We start from the raw sequence: 19,924 nt of genomic DNA on the forward strand, positions 1-19,924 counted from the left end.
CCTCTCTCCTTCCTTCCTTCTCTCCTTCCTCTCTCTCTTCCAAATTACACTATCTTATTATTATCAAGGTATTGCATGTTCTCTGTGGAAAATTTTTCAAGATACAGAAAAACAAAAAGAGCTCAGTAAAATCCCACCACTCAGATAACCACTATTTAAAAATCTTACTGTTATTAATATTTATAATAGATAACATTTGTTGGGCTCTTTCTAGATACAAGACACTGTTCTAAGACTTTTCGTGTATTATTTTAATTCTCACGACCCTATGAGATGGATATTCTTTTTAACTCAACTTAACAGATGAGGACACTGTGGAAGTGGGTGGCAGAACTGTGACTTGAATTCAAGCAGGCTGATTCAAGCGATATTCAGTGTTCAAAATTTTGATGTACATATTTGTGGTCTTTTAAAAAAGATCATAAACTAACGTGGATTTCTTTGTTTCTTTTTACAATATAAATTTTGAAAAAATTTCAAGTAAATGAAGGCATAGCTTATATACTTTATTTTGTTCAAATAATGTATCTGTGCTACAGAGAGTTAAAAATACAGATGATTTGAGAGATGAAGATGAAAATCACTTGGAATCCTACCACCCAAAAGACCATTGTTTACATTTAGGCATCTATCCCCCACTCCTAGAATGAATTTAGGATTAGGAACGTAGGTGCGGCTCCTGAACCCAGCAACAACACTGAAGGAGTCTTTCAGTGGGCTGGGGAATCACAGGAGCTTTTGGCAGTTAGGTGCACAGAGAAGAATGTGAACTGTGTTTGAGATCAGCCTGTTCATGGAATGTTGCACAAAATCTTTATAAACCACCCTGGTTGCAGCAGAAAGAGAACTGAGCTGGGGAGTCAACGAACCTTCCAAGGGGCCCGAGGTGGGGGAAGTCATTTCCTATGCGGGCCTCAGTTTTCTCATCTGTATAGTGAACCGCTGCAATTCTAGCAAGGAGTGACTGGCAGCAGAGCTTCCTTTCTGGGTTATCTGCAATATTTTGGGCGATTCCTGACACAGTTCCCACCCAGCTCTGGCACAAGAAACAAGAGGGCCGGTATTATGAAAGGGTTGGGGTCAGGGAACACCAAAGGCTTAAGGCCTCCCAAACGAGGGTGTGAGCTCTATTTTCCTGGAGGGCTGGGCCAGCCAAGCCGATTAGGGGCCCCGAGCAGCTGTGGGCTGAGGGAGGCCGCTGGGAGTGAGGGGATTGAAACGGCTCTTTCCCACCCTCTCCCCCACCAGCCTGCTCTGTGTAAAAATTCCGAACTCCCAATCAAACCCCCTTCTCTTTTCTCCTTTCATTCACCTGCCCATCTTCCTCTCCTCTTCTCTCCTTTTCTATCCAAACTCATAATTAATCGCTCAAGGCAAAAGTAATGAATGTTAATTGGCCATCTGTAGGAAGACTAATTAAAATCTACCACGCTGGGGTTTCAAACATACCTATAGCAACGGAGTGAATCGGGAATGAGGCGAGGAGGGACTGAGGTAACAGCTGAAAGCCTGCAAAACACCATTGGGCTTAGGTGTGAGGGAACGACGCCAGAGAGGGGCCGAGATGCTGGGGAGAGGGAGAGATGCAGAGGGAGGAAAAAACTTCCATGATTTGCCGCGCCACTACAGGGCCTGGCATTTTGTGGCTGTTCTGTTTTGTGTTCAACAAACATTTACACGTTTCCTTCTCACTGGACATGGCCTAAGGGGTGTCTGCAGTCTGTCAACACACAATTGTTGTACCCCAGTCACAGGCCTGAACACACTCATTTATCCAGAGACACCAGCCCCGTGTCAAAATCACACACACATAAATCTCATGCACACTTTTGCATGAGTTCCTGCTTGCAAGGTAACAACCTGTCATGTGCACACACACGCACACCCAATTATGAATGGAGAGCAACCCAGAAATACAACATGTGGTTATATACCAGCACTCATAATCACATATATGTACGTTGTTGCTGCATACATGACCTAAACTCACAGACCCACTGTTATTCAAATACAAATGCTCATGTGTGCTCACAGTAGTTTTCGAAGTTACACTCACATTCACACAATAGGCTTATAGGTGTGCATGTACAGCTAGACACCGAAACCCACATTTGCACACCACACCATTATCTGGTAAGTTTTACATCAGAACACTTATACACAGGTACACACACAATTACACCTCTCCATGCATAAGAAAAGCTGAATGTTCAAACCCTCATAAGACTAATTCTAGGGTGGCAAACAGTTATATATACACACAAACACACACACACACACAGAGACACACACACACACGGCTTGGGCCCAGGGCAGGCCCATGTCTGATTCATATGTATCCGTAACGTGCATACACAGAGACCCAGGTCCCTGGCGAGAACACATTCCGGGTGATGGCTTCTGGGCTCGAACCACTGATACAAGTCTTTGGCTTCATCTCCTCTCTCAGAACACCCTGCTGTGAGCACCATGAGCATACAAAGCCTGTTAGATTGTTCCATCCAGGCTTTGGGCAGAAAGAACCATGGATCTGAGGACAGCATGAGAGATGGCCTGGAGTTAAGATGGTCTCTGATGAGGCCAGGACAGGAGTGAGGGTGCCAGCCTGTGGGATGGGTGGCAGGGCCTTTGTATTCAAGTCTTCAAGGGGTCAGTTCCGTGGATCGGGGAGGATTAAATGGGGTGGGCATGGCATTGTGGGAAGAGCACCAATACAGGGCGGGGTCCCTTTGGACAGAGTCCCTCTTTCCTCTTACTTGGAGTGAAAAAGCTGCCCTCCTTACTAGATAGTTCTCATTGCTGTACAATTTCTCTGTGATAAGCTTAGATTAAAGCAGGAGGAAGTGCAAACACAAAAAAAGAGCGTCCTGACATTTGGGGCCAGGGAGGGGGGTTGAAAACCTGGAAAGAGTCACCAGAGCAAAGTTTCTACCCAAGGATCCTTACAGGAAAAGGCTTAACATTCTCAAATCCTCTAGGCTTTGTGCCAACACCCTATGCTCCTGGAGACTTGGTGTTTGAGGTTCTTGGACCTTTTGTGCCCGGAGTTGGTGCCCAAGGCCCATCCTCAGGTCCAGCAAGGAGAGTGGTGTGGAGAAGAGTGGGTCAGAGGAGGGCAATGTTCTCGGTGCCCCAGAGGGACCTGGGTGCAGGATACATTCCCAGAAGTGGGAGTCAGACATAAGAAGGACTTCCCAGCTCTCAGAGAAAAATCCTTGACTACCAGAAGTGACTGACACACACCAGACCAGGTGCTCATCACTCCCTCTCTGGGTTCCTTCCAGGTGGCATAGCTACCCAACATCTCGACCTCACAAGCAGGAGACCCAGCTGCTCTGAGAAGTGACTGCCCAGGGCCCCATGGCTGTAAGTGGCCGAGCCAGGCCACAGAAGCCAAGTCCAGTGGGCTGTCTCATAAAGCTGGGCGGCCCCGTGGCCACTCCATGTGCAGGAAGGGAAGGAGCAGACCTGCTTTCCAGGGCTTAGACTTCCTGGAGAGCCTCCGGGCCCTTGGGAAACTCCCTCTGCCGACCAAGTCCTCAGAATTCTCTGGGAGGAACAGGCATGCACACACTGTCACACTCACACACACACAGTCCTATGACAGCTTCTACATTTGGAGCTGACAGATGTGCAAGGTAACAGCTCGGCAACGCCTGTGCAGCTGAGGCCCTGGCGTCGCGAACGGGATTATTTCCAGCAAGGCTCAGGGCGGCTGCGTGAGCGCACGCCCGGGGTGTGTGTGTGTGTGAGTGTGTGTGTGAGTGTGTGTATGTGAGAGAGAGAGGGAGGGGGGAGAGAGAGAGGGAGTATGAGCGTGTGTGAGTGTGTGTGGCTTCTCCCGCCATCTCCCTTCATCTAAATCTATCTTACTATATTTTCGAATCTTTCTGCCCGTCTCCTCCCTGTGTTTCTGTCCCTCTCTCTCTCTTCCTCTCTCACTGTCCGGCTTGCCCTGTCTCCGTCTTTGACTCTCGCGGTGTCTGCTTTTGTTTTTCTGCCCGGATGCTCCAGAGCAGAGAGGGGACTTACCTCCTCTCAACTCCTCACTTTGCCCCTGGTCCCTTTCGTGTGTCACCTGGGCAGGCCACAAGGAGGGACTCCTAGAAAAAGCTCATTTTGTTCCACAAAATGATGCAGCTGTGCCTGTCCTTTGCATAGGGCTCCTGCCCAGGGGGTCAGATAGGGGGATCTGGGGCTGTCCTTGGGCGGTCCTGTGGACTAAGAGGCTGCTAGACAGCTTGCAGGTTAGTTAGCTGAGGAACCACGCTGAGCCACTGAGGTCAGATGGGGGAGGAGCCCCCAAGGGATAGGCATTTCCTTCTCTCTCCCTTCCTCCTTTCCCCCAGCTCCTCACTGAAAATAGAAGTCCCGGACTCTCCGGGCTCACATGAAGGGCTCCTTAGGGCTGAAGATGGAGTTACCATGGATGAAAGGAGAGACAAAGGGTGAGGTAGGGGAGGCTGGCTGGGAAGTAACGATAATTCCCCGGTGGGAGGGGGCTCTACTTCAAAACTCTGAGACAACATCTGTGCTGCTCCCCTTCTCCCAGCACCACAGGTGGGAGACCTCAGGACTGGGGAGTGGGGCAAGGATGGCTCGCTCCAGGCTTGGAGCCCCACCCTCCGTCGGCTCCCCCAGCTGACCCCAGAGGTTTGGAGTGATTCCTCAGCTGGCTTCCAGCAAGCTGTCTAGTGGCTTCTGGTCCACTCCCCTCCTCTTTTACACCCCAGATCACTGAGAGATGATGTGAGGGCTGGAGAGGTGCCACCTCATGGGGTCTCTACCCCAGGGGACTTGGAGTCATTTTCATGCACCTCCCTGTCATCACACGGGAGCCCAGTAGCGAGGGCACGCCTGGGCTCTCTTGGGTGTGCTCACCCAGGAATGTGCACACCTGCCATATGAGTCAGAATTACTGCGTGCATGCTAGCCTATGAGGCCACGTTCTATGGGAAAGGACGAAGGTGAAGGAGGCCAGGAGGCAGCATCCCAGGGCTCAGCTCTCTGGGGTGAGGCACGGGGAGATGCTAGGATGGCGTACATCCTGGGCGGATGACTCTGATGGCTGACAACAGACTCAGCAGCAGCCTGGGTGTGGGGGCACACATATGTATTCGTGCGAGGAAGGACAGGAATTGGTGATTCGGGGGAACTTCTTGACCCGACTAATCCCAGCTGCTCATGCTCTTGGACACTGGCTTTGGCCTGGAATATTCCCCTCCCTCCCCCTGCTCCTTACAGGCCAGCTGCTGGCCCCAGTGCAGGCATATTAAACACAAAACCAAAAACTGCACAGTGCTCTCACCTCAAAGACAAAGAGGAACCTTGTTTGTCTTTTAGCTCATCTATGGCCCTGCTGGCTCCAGCAGCTGGGCCCTGCGCATGTGCAGGCATGTATTTGTGTGTGTGCACTCGCGTGTGCTCATGTGTGCGGTGGCCAAGGCCAGGTCATGTGGTCGGGGAACACAGATGGTTAGCCCCTGGAGGGTGGCTGCTTATGGCCTGGAGGCTGCCACAAAAGCCTCCCTGCCTCAGTGTGGGGGGACCTGGGGAGGCTGAGTCCAGGGCTGGGAGCAAGGTCTGGGAAATCCCTGAGGGCAGAGACCGTGGGTCACTGAAGAGGCCTTGGGACCTGACAGGAAGAGTGATGCTGCTCATCTCTGAGCTCCCCAGTTCCCTGGGGGCCCGAGAGTCCAGAATCCAGGGCTGCAGGGAGAGATAGCCCAAGAGAGCGCTTCTGAAGCTCTTACATCTCTGGGCTCAGAGAAGAGAAATGTCAGGCATGGGAGGGCCTCGCCACCTCGTGGGGACAAGTGGTACTCCTCACTAAGCCCCTGGCCAACCAGCCTAGAGGGGAGGTACAGAGTCAACCCCGATGATCATCCACAAGAAGCTGGACTGGCACTGCCCACCCTCACATTCCCACAGGAGCAAGGGGCCTGGTGAGGACACCTACCCACCACCCACCACGGCATGAAAAGGCAGCCCAGGCTGCCATAATCCATGGCCTCACCACACTGGAAACACCTCAGAGGAAGGTGTCCAGGAAGGAATCTTGGAGTTCACTGCTCTAAGGAAACTGAAGCCCAGAGCAAGAGCAGGGCTCTGCCCAACACCCCACAGCATCTCTGTCATAGACAGGGTAGTGGGACTGAAGGTTCCTGACTCCAAAGTTCATACATTTTCTTGTAAATCCAAGACAAGGTATCCAGACCAGACCCCACCCTCACCTCCAGGAGGCTGAATAGGGGCAGTACAGTGAGAGTTTTTGCCTCAAGTTAGCCAGGGGAGGATGTCTGAAGCATCTAGAGGAGAGGAGACTTCCAGCAGGGTTCTAGGATGATCTGGATCTTGATATTTAAAGGCAATAAATAATATTAGCATCTACGGGGCATTTACCACAATGCTAGCACTGTGCTGAACATTTACAAACATTAGGTCACTTAATGTTCAAAATAACCTTTTAGGGTAGGTGCCATTATAATCCACATTTTTCAGATAAGGAAACTGAGGCACAGAGAAGAAACTCGCCTTGGGTTACCAGCTGTGGCAGAGCAGGTACCTGAGCCCAGTGATTTCTACTTCAATGGGGGCATGAGGGCAAGGCATCTGCTGGACCAGGTAAGAGTTCGCCCATTCCCTCCTAGGGGAGCAGGCAGGGTGCTGCCAGCTTCAGCCTAGGGCCTGCCCTTCAGCAAAAGGCGCGGCCTCCGTGCGCCCTCTGCTGAGCACAAGGAGGAGTTCCCTTCTGCACACTCAGAGGCAGGCTGAGTCCTGGAGTCAGCGGGCAGGGGACCATGCTTCCTTCTCCCAAATATGGCCAGGGGCCAGGGTGCTGGCTGCAGACTACCACTGCCGTGGAGCTCCCAGCCCAGCCTATGTCTACCAACCTGCACAAGGATTGGCTTGGTTGCAGCCCTGATTTCTCAGGGCTTCCCTTTCTTGGAATCTTGCCCATCTCCCCCAAAGGCATGCTGGTCCTAAGCCCACCCCACTGAGGACCTGGACCATGGGCCAGATGGACAATGCCAAGAGGGCCAATAGCAGCCGGCATCCATTCACAGCATTGCCACGTGGACAGGGGGTGGAATTGGCAATCCACAGAGAGCTGGGGAAAGGACCCAGGCTTTAGGGCCATGCAGAGGGCAGGCTGTAAGTTGGGCTCTAAAAGATGGGTATTCTGAACAGCCCAGGGTGAGAAAAGGGCTGTCAAGGCTGGGGTCAGCATGGGCAACAGCACAAAAGAGCAGGCATGCCGATCGTGGGCAACTTTGGACCTGGGCTTGCCACTGAGTGGGGCCTGATGATTGGAGGCAGATAGCCCCGGGACAGTTCCCTAGGAAATAAGGACAACACCTCACTTTTGGGTTAACTGCCTTGGGAATGACCTTGGGCCCAGTGAACCAGGCAGTTAGTCATAGGCCCTGTATCAGAGGAGAAAGCAAGCATGAAGAAAGGACAATCTGTATTTTATTTGTATCTGCCTTTGGCCCTTCTCCCAGCCTGGGGGAGGGGTGGTATTCTGAAGGAAGGAGACATCAGAGTGAGGACACAAAGTTCAACAGAAGGTCCTGCTACCCTCAGCAAGGGGCATCTATGTGGGCTGGGACATGTAGTGTCTGCCCTTCCTCCCATCCAGGCCATCTGCGAATCTACATGGGTCCTCCTATTCGACACCAGATCACTCTTTCCTCTACCCATAGGCTTGTTATGAGCAAGAGACACAATCTCCTCTCTTCTGTGTTCCAGCTTCTTTTCCTGTTCTTCCCACCCCTTAAGTTCTATTCCTAGGGATAGAGACACCAATACCCATAACCTCTCTCCTAAGCCTCCTCATAAACCAGGGTGCACAGCACAGACTCCTGACAACTGGTAAGGCCAATGACCTGGGAGCTCACAGCTGGCTGTGCCTGAGGGCAGGGCAGCAGGCATGAGTACTTCTATGTGTAAGGCAGGACTGCCCCTATGGCAGGGTGTGGGGAGCCACAGGGCTCTGGGGTATGTCTGAAAGTGGGGGCAAAAAGGTTCAGGAAGCCAAAAACATGGGCTTATTTGTCATAGAAGTCCACATGGGCTCCAGACTCGAACTCGTCCTTTTGCAGTAAGTTCAGCAGTTTCTGGGCTGACACCTTGCAATCCACCAGCTTCCCCTTTGCCTTCAGCTCCTGCAGCCCTTTTCGCATGTCTGGGTCAATGGAGGTCTCCCGGGCCAATTGCTGCATCTCTGTGTCCAGAGGACCTAGAGGATGAAAAGCAGACGATGAGGGAACATGGCCAAGGCAGAGACAGAAGGTTTCAGGTCTCTGTTTTATGTCGGGGGTGGGGCTGAGTCAGGTCTGGCCAGAGGAAACACGTCGTCTTGGCTGAAATGTGTGGTCAGGGTTGCCAAAGGCTCCAATTTGTCACTATCAAGTTCTGGACTGAAATTCAAAAGCCCACTGAACATGGACCCTCTAGACTACCATGTCTAAAACCAAGATCCTCATCTCCTGTCCAACCAGCACCACCTCCTGACATTCCCATTTCTATTAATGAAGTATTCTTTTCCCAGACTCAAAACCTCCATCACTTCCTCCTTCCCTCCCTGCATCGCCCCCACAGCCAACCAGGCACCAGGTAGGACCCTTCAGCATCTACACACCCCGACAATCAGGCCCTTTTTACAACCTTGCTTCTCTCCCTGCCTCAGCTCCTGCTGTAGCCCTCTACTCAACTCATTCTACTAAAACATCACTGGGGCCCAGCTGCAGTGGCTCACACCTGCAACCCCAGGACTTTGGGAAGCTGAGGCAGGAGGATCACTTGAGGTCAGGAGTTTGAGACCAGCCTGGCCAATATGGTGAAACCGTGTCTCTACTAAAAATACAAAAATTAGCCAGGCGTGGTAGCTCACGCCTGTAATCCCAGCACTTTGGGAAGCCGAGGCGGGCGGATCATGAGGTCAGGAGATTGAGACCATCCTGGCTAACATGGTGAAACCCCGTCTCTTCTAAAAATACAAAAAATTAGCCGGGCGTGGTGGTGGGCGCTTGTAGTCCCAGCTACTCGGTAGGCTGAGGCAGGAGAATGGCGTGAACCTGGGAGGCGGAGCTTGCAGTGAGCTGAGATCGTGCCACTGCACTCCAGCCTAGGAAACAGAGTGAGAATCCATCTCAACAAACAAACAAATAAACAAACAAACAACATCACTGGGATCACAACATTCTTCCGCTCAAAACCCCTCAACAGCTTCCCAGTAGCCTGGCCTAGTACTCAAGGCATCCTAGTCTGCCCTCCTCTGGGCACACCTACTCTACAGGCAAACCGAAGACCTGCCATGCCCACAGTGAGCCTTCGCACCTTTATTTCCTTTTCATCAGGAAAATCGCACCTTTATTTCCTTTCATCACCTTTATTTCCTTCCATGTGCCAACAACCAAGGTCAATGTCCAGTTCAGCTACCTCCAATAAAGCCATCTCTAGTCTCCCCACCTAAAGGAATTGTTCCCTTCTTGAACTGTTGCAAGCACGTTCTATTCTTCACATAGGAATCACTCACGCACCCCAGTATTTGCAGTTAATGGTCCTCGAGGGCAGAAAATCAGAGAATTCCAGGGTTGGAGGGAGAATTTACCTCCTGGTCTTTGACTATTTTCCAATGACCTGTGCATCCCTGCTGAGAGAGGACTTGCTGCCTTTCCAAACAGCCCATTCTATCTCTGAGCACCTGTTAGAACATTCTTCCTGAGACCGAAATGAAAACCAGACTGGCCTCCACCTTGGTTCAGGCCCTGGGGACCTCCTGAAAATCTCAGCTCCCTCATAATGCCCAGGGCAGCCTCCTGAGACCAAACGCAGCCATGTGGCCTTCTGGAGTCTGCTCTGCTCCTGGCTGTAGCTTACATTTGGTCACTATTGTTTGTGCGAATCCTTGGGCTGAGGTCAGAGTGGATGATGAGTTGAATGTTGGTTGCAAGAATAACTGTGCATGTGTGTTGGGGGGCAGGGGTGGTAGGGGCTGGGGTACTGGAGAACATGAGGAAGAACTTGGAAGCAAGGTGGGATCCAGCCCTGCCACATCTGTGCTTTGTGCAGGCCATTCTACCTGTCTGCCCTGGGATCCTGACCCTGTTCCCCAGGGACACAGACTACTGGATCTCTGCCCAAGTTGCTCAGGCTTTCCACGGCTGCTCTGTCACCACCTTCTGATTGCAGCAACCTCAAGCCTAAAAGAGACTCCTCACTATTAAGAAAGGGGCGCTGTGGCATCAGAAACTAGACCCAGTATCACAAGACTCCCTGTCCTTTGGCATTCATGAGAACAAGGGCTCTATTGTATTTACCCCAGAATCCTCAATAGTGTTCCAGCACAGTTCAGCCAGGGATGGTCAGCACTCAACAAAGTCTGTCTGCCCTCCATACAGCTAGCATGTCCTGCAGCTTGCCTTACTTTAGTGCTTTGCTAGGTGTTAGGAACACACATCTGCATAGTGCAAAGGCTTTCCTGTCAAGGGAGGGAAGGAGGCAAGCAAACATATGCAGACAATACAGTGTGGTCAGTCCTATTTAACAATGAGGCAACACTTCACAGGTCAGGGTCATTTTCTCATACAGTATCTCATTCAGTCTTCCCAAGTGCCCTGTGAGGCAGGGAGCGTCTTCCCCATTTCACATGAGGAAGGCCTGGAACTCAAACCCCAGTCTTCTCCCAAACTCCATCTAATACCTCAGACTTTCCTGCCCCACCCTCCAGTCCAGGCAACTCCTCACTCTCTACCAGTATCCCCAGCCCCTGCCACCTCTATTTCCCCCGGGTCTGTATTTCCCCTAAGGGGTGATGGGTCAGGATTCAAGGACAAAATCCTGTGGGTTGTTTCCTGGAGGGAGCGGACTAGGCCGCTTGCCCAGCCCCCAGATGCGCACCAGTGGGTTCTGGAGGACAGGGACGGCAGGACTTCCCACCTACCTGGGGCATAGTTCAGCACCCTCACATTAGGTTCCTCCAGCGCCAGGACCTGGAACAGCATATCACGAGCAGCCTTTCCTGCACAGTACAGCGCCCAGCCTTTGAAAGGTTGCAGGGCACAGAGGGACGAGATGTTAACCACGGTTCTGTTGAGGCCAGGACTGGCCGGGAAGGCCTTCAGGACGCTGGAAGTCAGGCAGAGCATGGAGGTCAAGTTCAGCGCCCAGTAGTTGTTCACTTGAGTGGAGTCACTCAGGTCCACGAAGCCTTTGGACACATCCCCAAGAGAGCCTGAAAAACCAACCCTTAGGAGTAACTCAGTGCAGGCGGGGCTTTCTTCTTCCCTAGCCCTCCCAAGTTCCTCCAGATATCCTCTTCCCATGCAGACCTAGAGGAGGAAGCTGCCTAGCGCTTCTTAAGAGGCTTCTCTCTTCCCCAGCTCTGCGGAAAGACAGAGCTGGGGAACCCAGCCATTCCAAGCTGCAGCATGAGAAGGCACCTGCCTTGCCCTGGGGCTGAAGGAAAGCTCTAGGGGTCCTCCGGAGAAGCAGAGTTTGTTTGGAGACTCCAAGCCCTGACTCAGACCTCCGCCAGAGGGCGCAGAGCAAGGGGATCGGGAAAGTTCTACAGGCGCTTTGGAAAACCCGGCTGGCCAATTTTCCAGGAAGTGGGGGCAGGCCGTTGTCCCGACGGCACCGAGTCTTCCTGCACACCTCGCCTCCACTTGCTACTCAAGCGGGAACAACTAGGGCTTTAGATTTCTAGGCGTCCTATCTGACCCCCTAGGAGTCGCCCTTAAATTCCCCAGCGGTGGAGGAAGTGAGCGCTCACATGGGGAGTCCGCTCCAGCCCCGGGATCTTACCCGCGTTGTTGATAAGCAGCAGTCGCTGCAGCCCCTCGGGCCGGGGGAGCTCGCGCAGGGCGCCGAGCAGCTGCTGCAAGCCGGCCTCGGCGCCCAGGTCGGCGGGCACCCGCACCACGCGCAGGCCAGACTGCTCGGCGCCCAGCTCGGCCTCCAGCTGCCGCAGTGCTTCGTCGTTGCGGGCGTTAAGGACAAGTACGGAGCCAGGCGACAGCAGCGAGGCCAGGAGCGGGGCCAGCGTCCGGCCGAAGCCGCGGGAGGCCCCGGTCAGTAAGCACACAGCACGCCCCAGGCCGCCCTCCATGCTACTGTTCTCCGCCGGCGGCGCTGGGACCCGAGACCAGGCGGGAGGCGGGGCGGCCGCGGGGGGCGGGACCGCCCTGCCGGGGCGGGGCGGGAACCTCAGGCTTCGGGCCGCGAGCGCCCAGGGGTGCTGGTTCCCTTGGGATCTGGTTCCCTTGGGATCTGGTTCCCTTGGTTGCTGGTGGCGGGAGTCAAACCGTGGGCGGTAGCCCAGTGCGTGCCAAGTGGGACAACAGAGAGAGCCGGCAGGCGGGGCCCACAGGGAAAGCCCTAGACCGGTTCCCAGCGCTGCCTTGTTCTTCGCCCGCATGCTCAGCCTCCGGCTGGGACGCATGCTCGAATTTCCTCCCGGTTCCAGTCCTAACTTATTTGCACTACTGACCTCTTCCAGGGCAGGCCCTGCACTGGGTGCTGGGCGTCCCTGGTCGTGGCCAGTGAACGCCGTGAATGAAGCTTATGCCCGTTTAGGGATTGAAGTCTCTGCTTGTTTGGGAGTTCACCGCTCTCTGGATGACAGGAGCTTCCTCTCCTCTGGGAGAACCACAGTGGCTCCAAATGATATTAAAACCTTTCCCTTTTACTAGGCTCTGAGCAGCTCCGTGCTCCCACCAGTAATCCCTGCTTCTCTGAGATTTCTGACTCCTGTCCCTAAAAGTGTGTGCCCCAGGATTCTGCTCCTGCTCATGCTACAGTCTCCCTGGTAGCAATTCCATCCACTCTCAGCTTCAAGTTTACGCAATCATCTGACTGTACCTCCAGGCAGGTGCTTCAGAAAATCCACATTTTTTTTTTCTAGGAGAAGGGGAACGTGAGACAAGTTGGCATGCAGCTACATATATTAAAAAGGAATCTCTTCATGGTTTCCTTCTTAGTGGCCGAATGGTATTCCATTGTGTATGTACATATGTTCAACTATTATGTGTCAGTTTTTAAAAAATGAATCTCTTTGGAGTTTAGCAAGGGCAGTAAGTAACCTCTGATAACTTAATCCAATTCCCCACAGGGCTGATCCCTCCCCTGGGGCTAAACAGCAAAGCTACTGCCTTTCCACTATTATTGCCACCTCTAAGGAAGAAACAACTTGGAGGAAGGCTCTTTTCTTTTCTTTTCTTTTTTTTTTGACAGAGTCTCGCTCTGTGGCCCAAACTGGAGTGCAGAGGTGCAATCACAGTTTACTGCAGCCTTGAATTCTTAGGCTCAAGCAATCCTTCCACCTCAGGCTCCTGAGTAGCTAGGATTACAGGTGCGCCCGCCACCATGCCTGGCTAATTGTTTTTTAAGCTTTTGGTATTTTAATGCTGTTAGGACTCTGTGTATGTATATACCATTTGAAGTTGCCCTGCTTTTCACTTACCTATTCACACTGAAAGATAAAGATCTCATTGGCCCAACAGCCTACTATTTAAAGAATTTTAATAGCTTCTCCCTGCTCTCCAGGCCTTAGAAGACAGGTTGATGAAAGCACGATCCTATCCATCCATTCATTTAACATTTATTAAATTTCCACCATTTGCCAGATTTTTGAAGAAAAGGAGGGAACAATGAAGGGATGGCAGAAAATCAGACCTAGACTCTTCTGAACCTAGCTGCTTCTAGGAGGAACCACTTGGGAACAGCCCCTAAGGAGAACGTGGTTTTCCTATACTAGGAGAGGGTCTGGAAAATTCTTCTTTTCTGAGGAAGATGATTATCTGCTCTCGCTAATTTTTGTATTTTTTGTAGAGGTAGCTCTTGCTGTGTTGCCCAGTGTGGTCTTGAACTGGACTCAAGCAATTCTCCCATCTCGGGCTCCCAAAGTGCAGGGATTATAGGTGTGAGCCACCCCACCTGGCCAACAGTAACTTTTTTTAAAAAGATACAAATGCCTGAAAGGTAAGAAATAAGTAAAAATTGTGTTATAAACATAAGTCTGATAAAGGACATGGGTAGGAGAATGGGTGAAATTTGAATAAGGTCTGTAGGTTAGTTATTGGCATTGAATCATTTCTTGACTTTGACTAGTGAACTATTGTTATATCAGAGAGTGTTCTTGTTTTTGGAAGTACACAGAAGTATTTAGTAAAGGGGCATCATATCTGCAACTTACTTTCAAATGTTTCAGGAAAAAATTAGAATGAATAAGGCAATGGTAAAATGTTAACATTTAGGAAATCTGCATTAAAAGTATTCAGGAATTCTTCATACTATTCTTGCAACTTTGTAAAAGTCTGAAATTATTTCTGAATAACAAAGTTTTTAAAATGAGCCATACTTTGGGAGGCTGAGACAGGTGGATCACCTGAGGTCAGGAGTTCAAGACCAGCCTGGCCAACATGGTGAAACCCTGTCTCTACTAAAAATATGAAAATTAGCTGGGCATGGTGGCATATACCTGTAGTCCCAGCTACTCAGGAGGCTGAGGCAGGAGAAGTTGCAGTGAGCCAAGATCTCACAACTGCACTCCAGCCTGGGTGACATAGCAAGACTCCACCTCAAAAAAAAAAAAAAAAAAAAAAAAAAAAAAAAAGCCACACTTAAAAAAAAGCCATACTTATAAGTCAAAAATAAAATGAAAAAGTGAGCAAAGTATATGAACAGACATTTATCCAAAGAGATTGCACAAATGGTCAATAAGCACATAGAAAGATATTCAACATAATTTGCCATCAGGGAAATACAAATCAAAATTACGATAAGATACCACTTCATATCCATTAAGATGGCTTAAATAAAACAGATAATAAATATTGGCAGGTCATATGATTTGGCTGTGTCCTCATCCAAATCTCATCTTGAATTATATTTCCCATGTGTTACAATTCCCATGTGTCATGGGAGAGAACAGTGGAAGGGGCAGGTCTTTCCTATACTCTTCTCATGATAGTAAATAAGTCTCATGAGATCTGATGGTTTTATAAGTGAGAGTTCCCCTGCACAAGCTCTCTCTTGCCTGCTGCCATGTAAGATGCGCCTTTCACCCTTCACCTACCACTATGATTGTAAGGCCTCCCCAGACATGTGGAACTGTGAGTCCATTAATCCTCTTTTTCTTTATAAATTACCCAGCCCCAGGTATGTCTTTATCAGCAGTGGGCAAATGGACTAATACAGTAAATTGGTACTGAGAGCGGGGTACTGCTGTAATGATACCTTAAAATGTAGAAGTGACTTTGGAACCGGGTAACAGGCAGAGGTTGGAACAGTTTGGAGGGCTCAGAATATAAGAAAGTGTGGGAAGGTTTAGAACTTCCTAGAGGCTTGTTGAATGGCTTTGACCAAAATGTTGATAATGATACGGACAATAAGGTCCAGGCTGAGGTGGTCTCAGATGGAGATGAGGAACTTGTTGGGATTCACAGGATTCAAGTAGACATGTCCTAGAAGTTGGGGAGGGGGGACACACAACTCAACCAACTGGGTGTGTGGTAGAGAAGCAGGGCTTTCTCATTAAGAAATTTGCTAGACTATTGAGCCCCCAATCTTGGCTTTTCACCAAATTTGAAAAGCTGATTTTTGAGAGATACACACGAAGGAAGCACCAAACACATTTCAATGGATACATTTATGAAGACACTGTTTCTGTCATCGCAGTCATCACTTTAATGGCATGGAAGTTACTGGAGTGAGTAAAGCTTTTTGAAAAGCATGGGAACAATAAGATTTCATGTAGCTCATGGGCTTTCTGGGCACATTTGAGTAAAGGGAAAAGGACTGGGAAGGATAAGCACACAGGGAACAAAGGTGTATTTGATAAGAAGGGTGGCAATGAAGTGATCCTGGGCAGGGTTAGAAAAGCAGGCTTTCGTCCCTGCAGCGGCACTCCAACTTCAGGAGGTCCATGCTGGACAGCTCTCGCCTTTTACTAGCAGGTTGAAAGAAAGGAAATGACAGCCAGGGTCCCTCTGCTCTCCTCTCTGCCAAGACTGAGCTTTTCATTACCCTCCCAAACTCATCTTTTCTTTATTGCTTCCTTTGTTCTGGGATTTCTCAATAATCTGTCACCTGGTGACAGCTGCTTTATGCATATTCTTTAGTTTCATTCATTCATTTATTTATGCATTCATTCAATAACTATTTATTCTATTTATTGAGTGCCTACCAAGTACCAGGCTTTGAAGACACCACATTCATGCTACATATAGGTGCTGGAGATACATCAGTTTGCAAAATAGGCAAAAATTCCTGTCTTCCTCAAGCTTACATTTTTGGAGAGAGAAACAGACCAAAAAATAAAAAAAATTAAAAAAAAGTAAAACCTGTAGTATGTTGGATGGAGCTATTGTTTGAATGTGTGCCCCAAAGTTCATGTGTTGGAAATTTTTTTTTTGAGACAGGGTCTCACTCTGTCACCCAAGCTGGAGTGCAGTGATGCGATCTAGGTGCATTGCAACCTCCACCTCTCAGGCTCAAGAGATCCTCCCATCTCAGCCTCCTAAGTATCTGGGACTACAGGTGCATGTCACCATGCTCAGCTAATTTTTATTTTTTTTGTAGAGATGAGGTCTCACTGTATTGCCCAGTCTGATCTCAAACCCCTGGACTCAAGCAGTCCTCCCACCTGGGCCTTCCAAAGTGCTGGGATTACAGGTGTGAGCCACGGCACCCAGCCATGTGCTGGAAACTTAATCCCTAATGCAACAGTGTTGGGAGGTAGAGCATAATAAGTCATTAGGCCAGGTGGGCTCTGCCCTTGTGAATGGATTAATGTCATTGTCACAGGAGTGAGTTATTATTGCAGGAGTGGGCTTGTTAGAAAAGTGAGTTTGGGCTGGGCACTGGCTCATGCCTGTAATCCCAGCATTTTGAGAGGCCAAAGCAGGTGGGTAGCCTGAGCTCAGGAGTTCGAGACCAGCCTGGGAAACCTGGGGAAACCCCATCTCTACTAAAAATATAAAAAATTAGCTGGTCATGGTGGTGCATGCCTGTAGTCCCGGCTACTCTGGTGGCTGAGGCATGAGAAGCGCTTGAATTCAGGAGGCAGAGGTTGCAGTGAGCTGAGATCGCACCACTGCATTCCAGTCTGGGTGACAGAGTGAGATTCTATCTCAAAAAAAAAAAAAAAAAAAAAAAAAAGTTTGACTCTCTCTTGCTCTTTCAATCTCACATATGCTCTCTTGCCCTTCTGCCTTCTGCCATGGAATGGTACAGCATGAAGGCCCTCACCAGATTCTTGTGCCATGCTCTTGGGCTTCTCACCCTCCGTAACTATGAGCCTAATAAACTTCTATTGTTCATAAATTACCCATCTCAGGTATTCTGTTGTAGCAGCATAAAATAGAATAATACACATGAGGATAAGTTTCAAATGAAAATAAAACAAGGTTGGTAATTATGGAGTACTGAGATGAAGAGTGCTTGCAATTTAATACTGGGTGATCAGAGAATGCCACATTGAAAGCATAGTATCTGAGAAGAGAGCAGTAGGAGGTGAGAGAGTGACCCATGCAGCTATCCAGAGGAAGACTATTTCAGGCAGAGAAAACAGAAAGCACAAAGGCTTCTAAGTGGGAGGGTGCCTGGGTTGTCTGAAGAACAGGAAAAGAGCAGGGTTGTTTTAGTAGTATTAGCAAGGCAGAGAGAATTTAGATCAGAGAAGTCATGGAATGCCAGATTTGTATGGGGCCTTACAGGTGGTGGTAAAACTTTTCCTTTTATTAGGAGAGAGATGGGAAAGCACTGGAGGGATCTGAGCATAAGGAATCTGCTTAGACTCAGAATCATTCCTGCTTTAGTTTTGAGAATAAACCACAGACTCTAGGGAGGAGCAGGGAGACTAGGAGGTTGTTTCTATATTACAGATGAGAGATTCTGGAGACGTGATTCATTTGGGGATACATTTTGAAGACGAAGGCAAAAGGATTTGCTGAAGACATGGAGATGGAGTATACAAAAAAGGGGATAATCGGTGATGACTCCACACTTTGGGCGTTTGCACTGGGAGGATAAAAATTGCCATTTTCTGAGGTGGGGAAGACTGCAGAAGGAGCAGGGTTCTTTGGAAGAGGTTAAAGTTCAGTTTTGGGGCTGGGTGCAGTGGCTCACGCCTGTAATCCTAGCACTTTGGGAGGCCAAGGCAGGCAGATCACTTGAGGCCAGGAGTTTAAGACCAGCCTGGCCAACATGGTGAAACCCCATCTCTACCAAAAAATACAAAAATTAGCCAGGTGTGGTGGTGCATGCCCGTAGTCCCAGATGCTTGGGAGGCTGAGCCAGGAGAATCGCTTGAACCCAGGAGGCAGAGGTTGCAGTGACCCAAGATCGCGCCACTGCATTCCTGCCTGTGTGACAGAGCAAGACTCCATCTAAAAAAAAAAAAAATTAGTTTTGGATGTGTTAACTTGAGATGCCCACTGGATATCAAAGAGGAGATGTCAGTAGACATATATGTAATTTTGGAGTAAAAAGGGGAAGTCTGGACTGTTGATACAAATGTGAAAGTCTTCAGCAGATAGTTTTTAAAGCCTCAAGATAGGATGAGATCACTTAGGGAGTGAGTATAGATGGAGAAGAGAAGTTGTGGAGATAAGGAGGAATCCAGAAAAACAGACAGATATAGGGCTACCAAATGAAATAAAGGACACCCAGTTATATTTTAAACAAATAATTTTTAGTACATAATTATCTCATGCAATATTTGGCATAAACTTATATGAAAAGTTATTTGTTAATTTATCTGAAATTCAGGCTTAACTGTATTTTTGTTTGTCAAATCTAACATTCCTAGCCTGAGAACCACTGGCCATGGAGGCAGGAGGAAAATCAGGAAAGTGTGATGTCTTGGAAGTATAATATAGTTTTAAAAGTACTTCAAAAAGAAATGTGTTATTGAAATGTCACAAACTCCTGATAAGTCAAGTACCTAGAGAATTGATTTAATAACATGGAAGTCATTGGTGACCTTCATATGAAACGTTTCTGTGAAATGGTGGGTGCAAAAGTTTGATTGAAGTAGGTTCAAGAGAGAATAGAGGTAAGGAATAGAAAATGCCAAGGGCAGGATGTGTAGTTTACATGAAACCTACTCACTATCCACTTTTCTGTTACTGTTAAATCTTGGTCACAGATCTACAGCTGAAGCACAGAATACTGTTCGTAGGCCCCATGATCATTCCATGTTTCCCTGTTTACAACGGGTTTTCTCCCATATGGACCTGCTTGTTTGCAGGGCACATTCTCCTCTTGTCACTGCCTGGTTCTAATCTATGGAGCCTCTGTCCCTGCTTACAGTAGTCTCTGCAGCGACCCCACTCCCCAGATTAGAAGATGCCAGTGTCAGCCTCCCTCAAAATTATATGTTGCCATCAATATAGTGTGTTTAAAAAGGCCAATAAGACAAATGAGGTGTGTCATTAAGAATTATAGCTGACATCTGAATATTCATTGCAAATACAAGTAAGCATGCTAGATGTAACTTGAAGTGAAAACGGCATTTATTATATACTTTTTGTATGTTGATATTTTGTTACACTTTAAAGTATTATTGCTAGAGTAAAATTATGAGGTAATTAATGATGACTATAAAAGCTGTTAATTTTAAGTATCAAAAAATTGATTAATTTCAAATATCAAAAAAAGACTTTAAGTAGGACAGGCATGGTGATTCATGCCTGGAATCCTAGTACTTTGGGAGGCTGAGGTAGGAGGATTGCTTGAGCCTAGGGGTTTGAGAACAGCCTGGGCAACATAGGGAGAACTTGTCTCTATGAAATAAAAAATTTTTAAAAATTAGCTGGGTGTGGTGGCACATGCCTGTGGTCCCAGCTACTTGGGAGGCTGAGGAGGAAGGATTACTTGAGCCCAGGAGGGCTCGAGCTGTGATCGCACCACTGTA

At 49.0% G+C, this 19,924-nt stretch overlaps 1 protein-coding gene across 1 annotated transcript; it reads right to left on the minus strand.

Moving 5' to 3' along the window:
* Positions 1 to 7,455: 7,455 nt before the first annotated feature.
* SPR (sepiapterin reductase) lies at positions 7,456 to 12,180 on the minus strand. The gene is made up of 3 exons (XM_055242771.2): positions 11,812 to 12,180; positions 10,949 to 11,239; positions 7,456 to 8,242 (listed from the first exon to the last, which is right to left on the minus strand). The coding sequence occupies exons 1-3, from the start codon at positions 12,113 to 12,115 to the stop codon at positions 8,052 to 8,054; spliced, it is 786 nt and encodes a 261-aa protein (XP_055098746.1). The 5' UTR covers positions 12,116 to 12,180; the 3' UTR covers positions 7,456 to 8,051.
* Between the last annotated feature and the right edge of the window lie 7,744 nt (positions 12,181 to 19,924).

This window comes from Symphalangus syndactylus, chromosome 14 (assembly GCF_028878055.3).
Source record: "Symphalangus syndactylus isolate Jambi chromosome 14, NHGRI_mSymSyn1-v2.1_pri, whole genome shotgun sequence".
Taxonomy (NCBI): Eukaryota; Metazoa; Chordata; class Mammalia; order Primates; family Hylobatidae; genus Symphalangus; species Symphalangus syndactylus.

What these genes read in the sequence shown, in the direction of transcription:
- SPR (XM_055242771.2), bottom strand. Translation starts at nt 12,115, where the DNA reads ATGGAGGGCGGCCTGGGGCGTGCTGTGTGCTTACTGACCGGGGCCTCC. An exon ending in GCTGCTTATCAACAACGCGG is followed by an intron (nt 11,240 to 11,811) that starts GTAAGATCCCGG and finishes TTGGTTTTTCAG; the next exon opens with GCTCTCTTGGGGATGTGTCC. An exon ending in GGTGCTGAACTATGCCCCAG is followed by an intron (nt 8,243 to 10,948) that starts GTAGGTGGGAAG and finishes TTCATCCTCTAG; the next exon opens with GTCCTCTGGACACAGAGATG.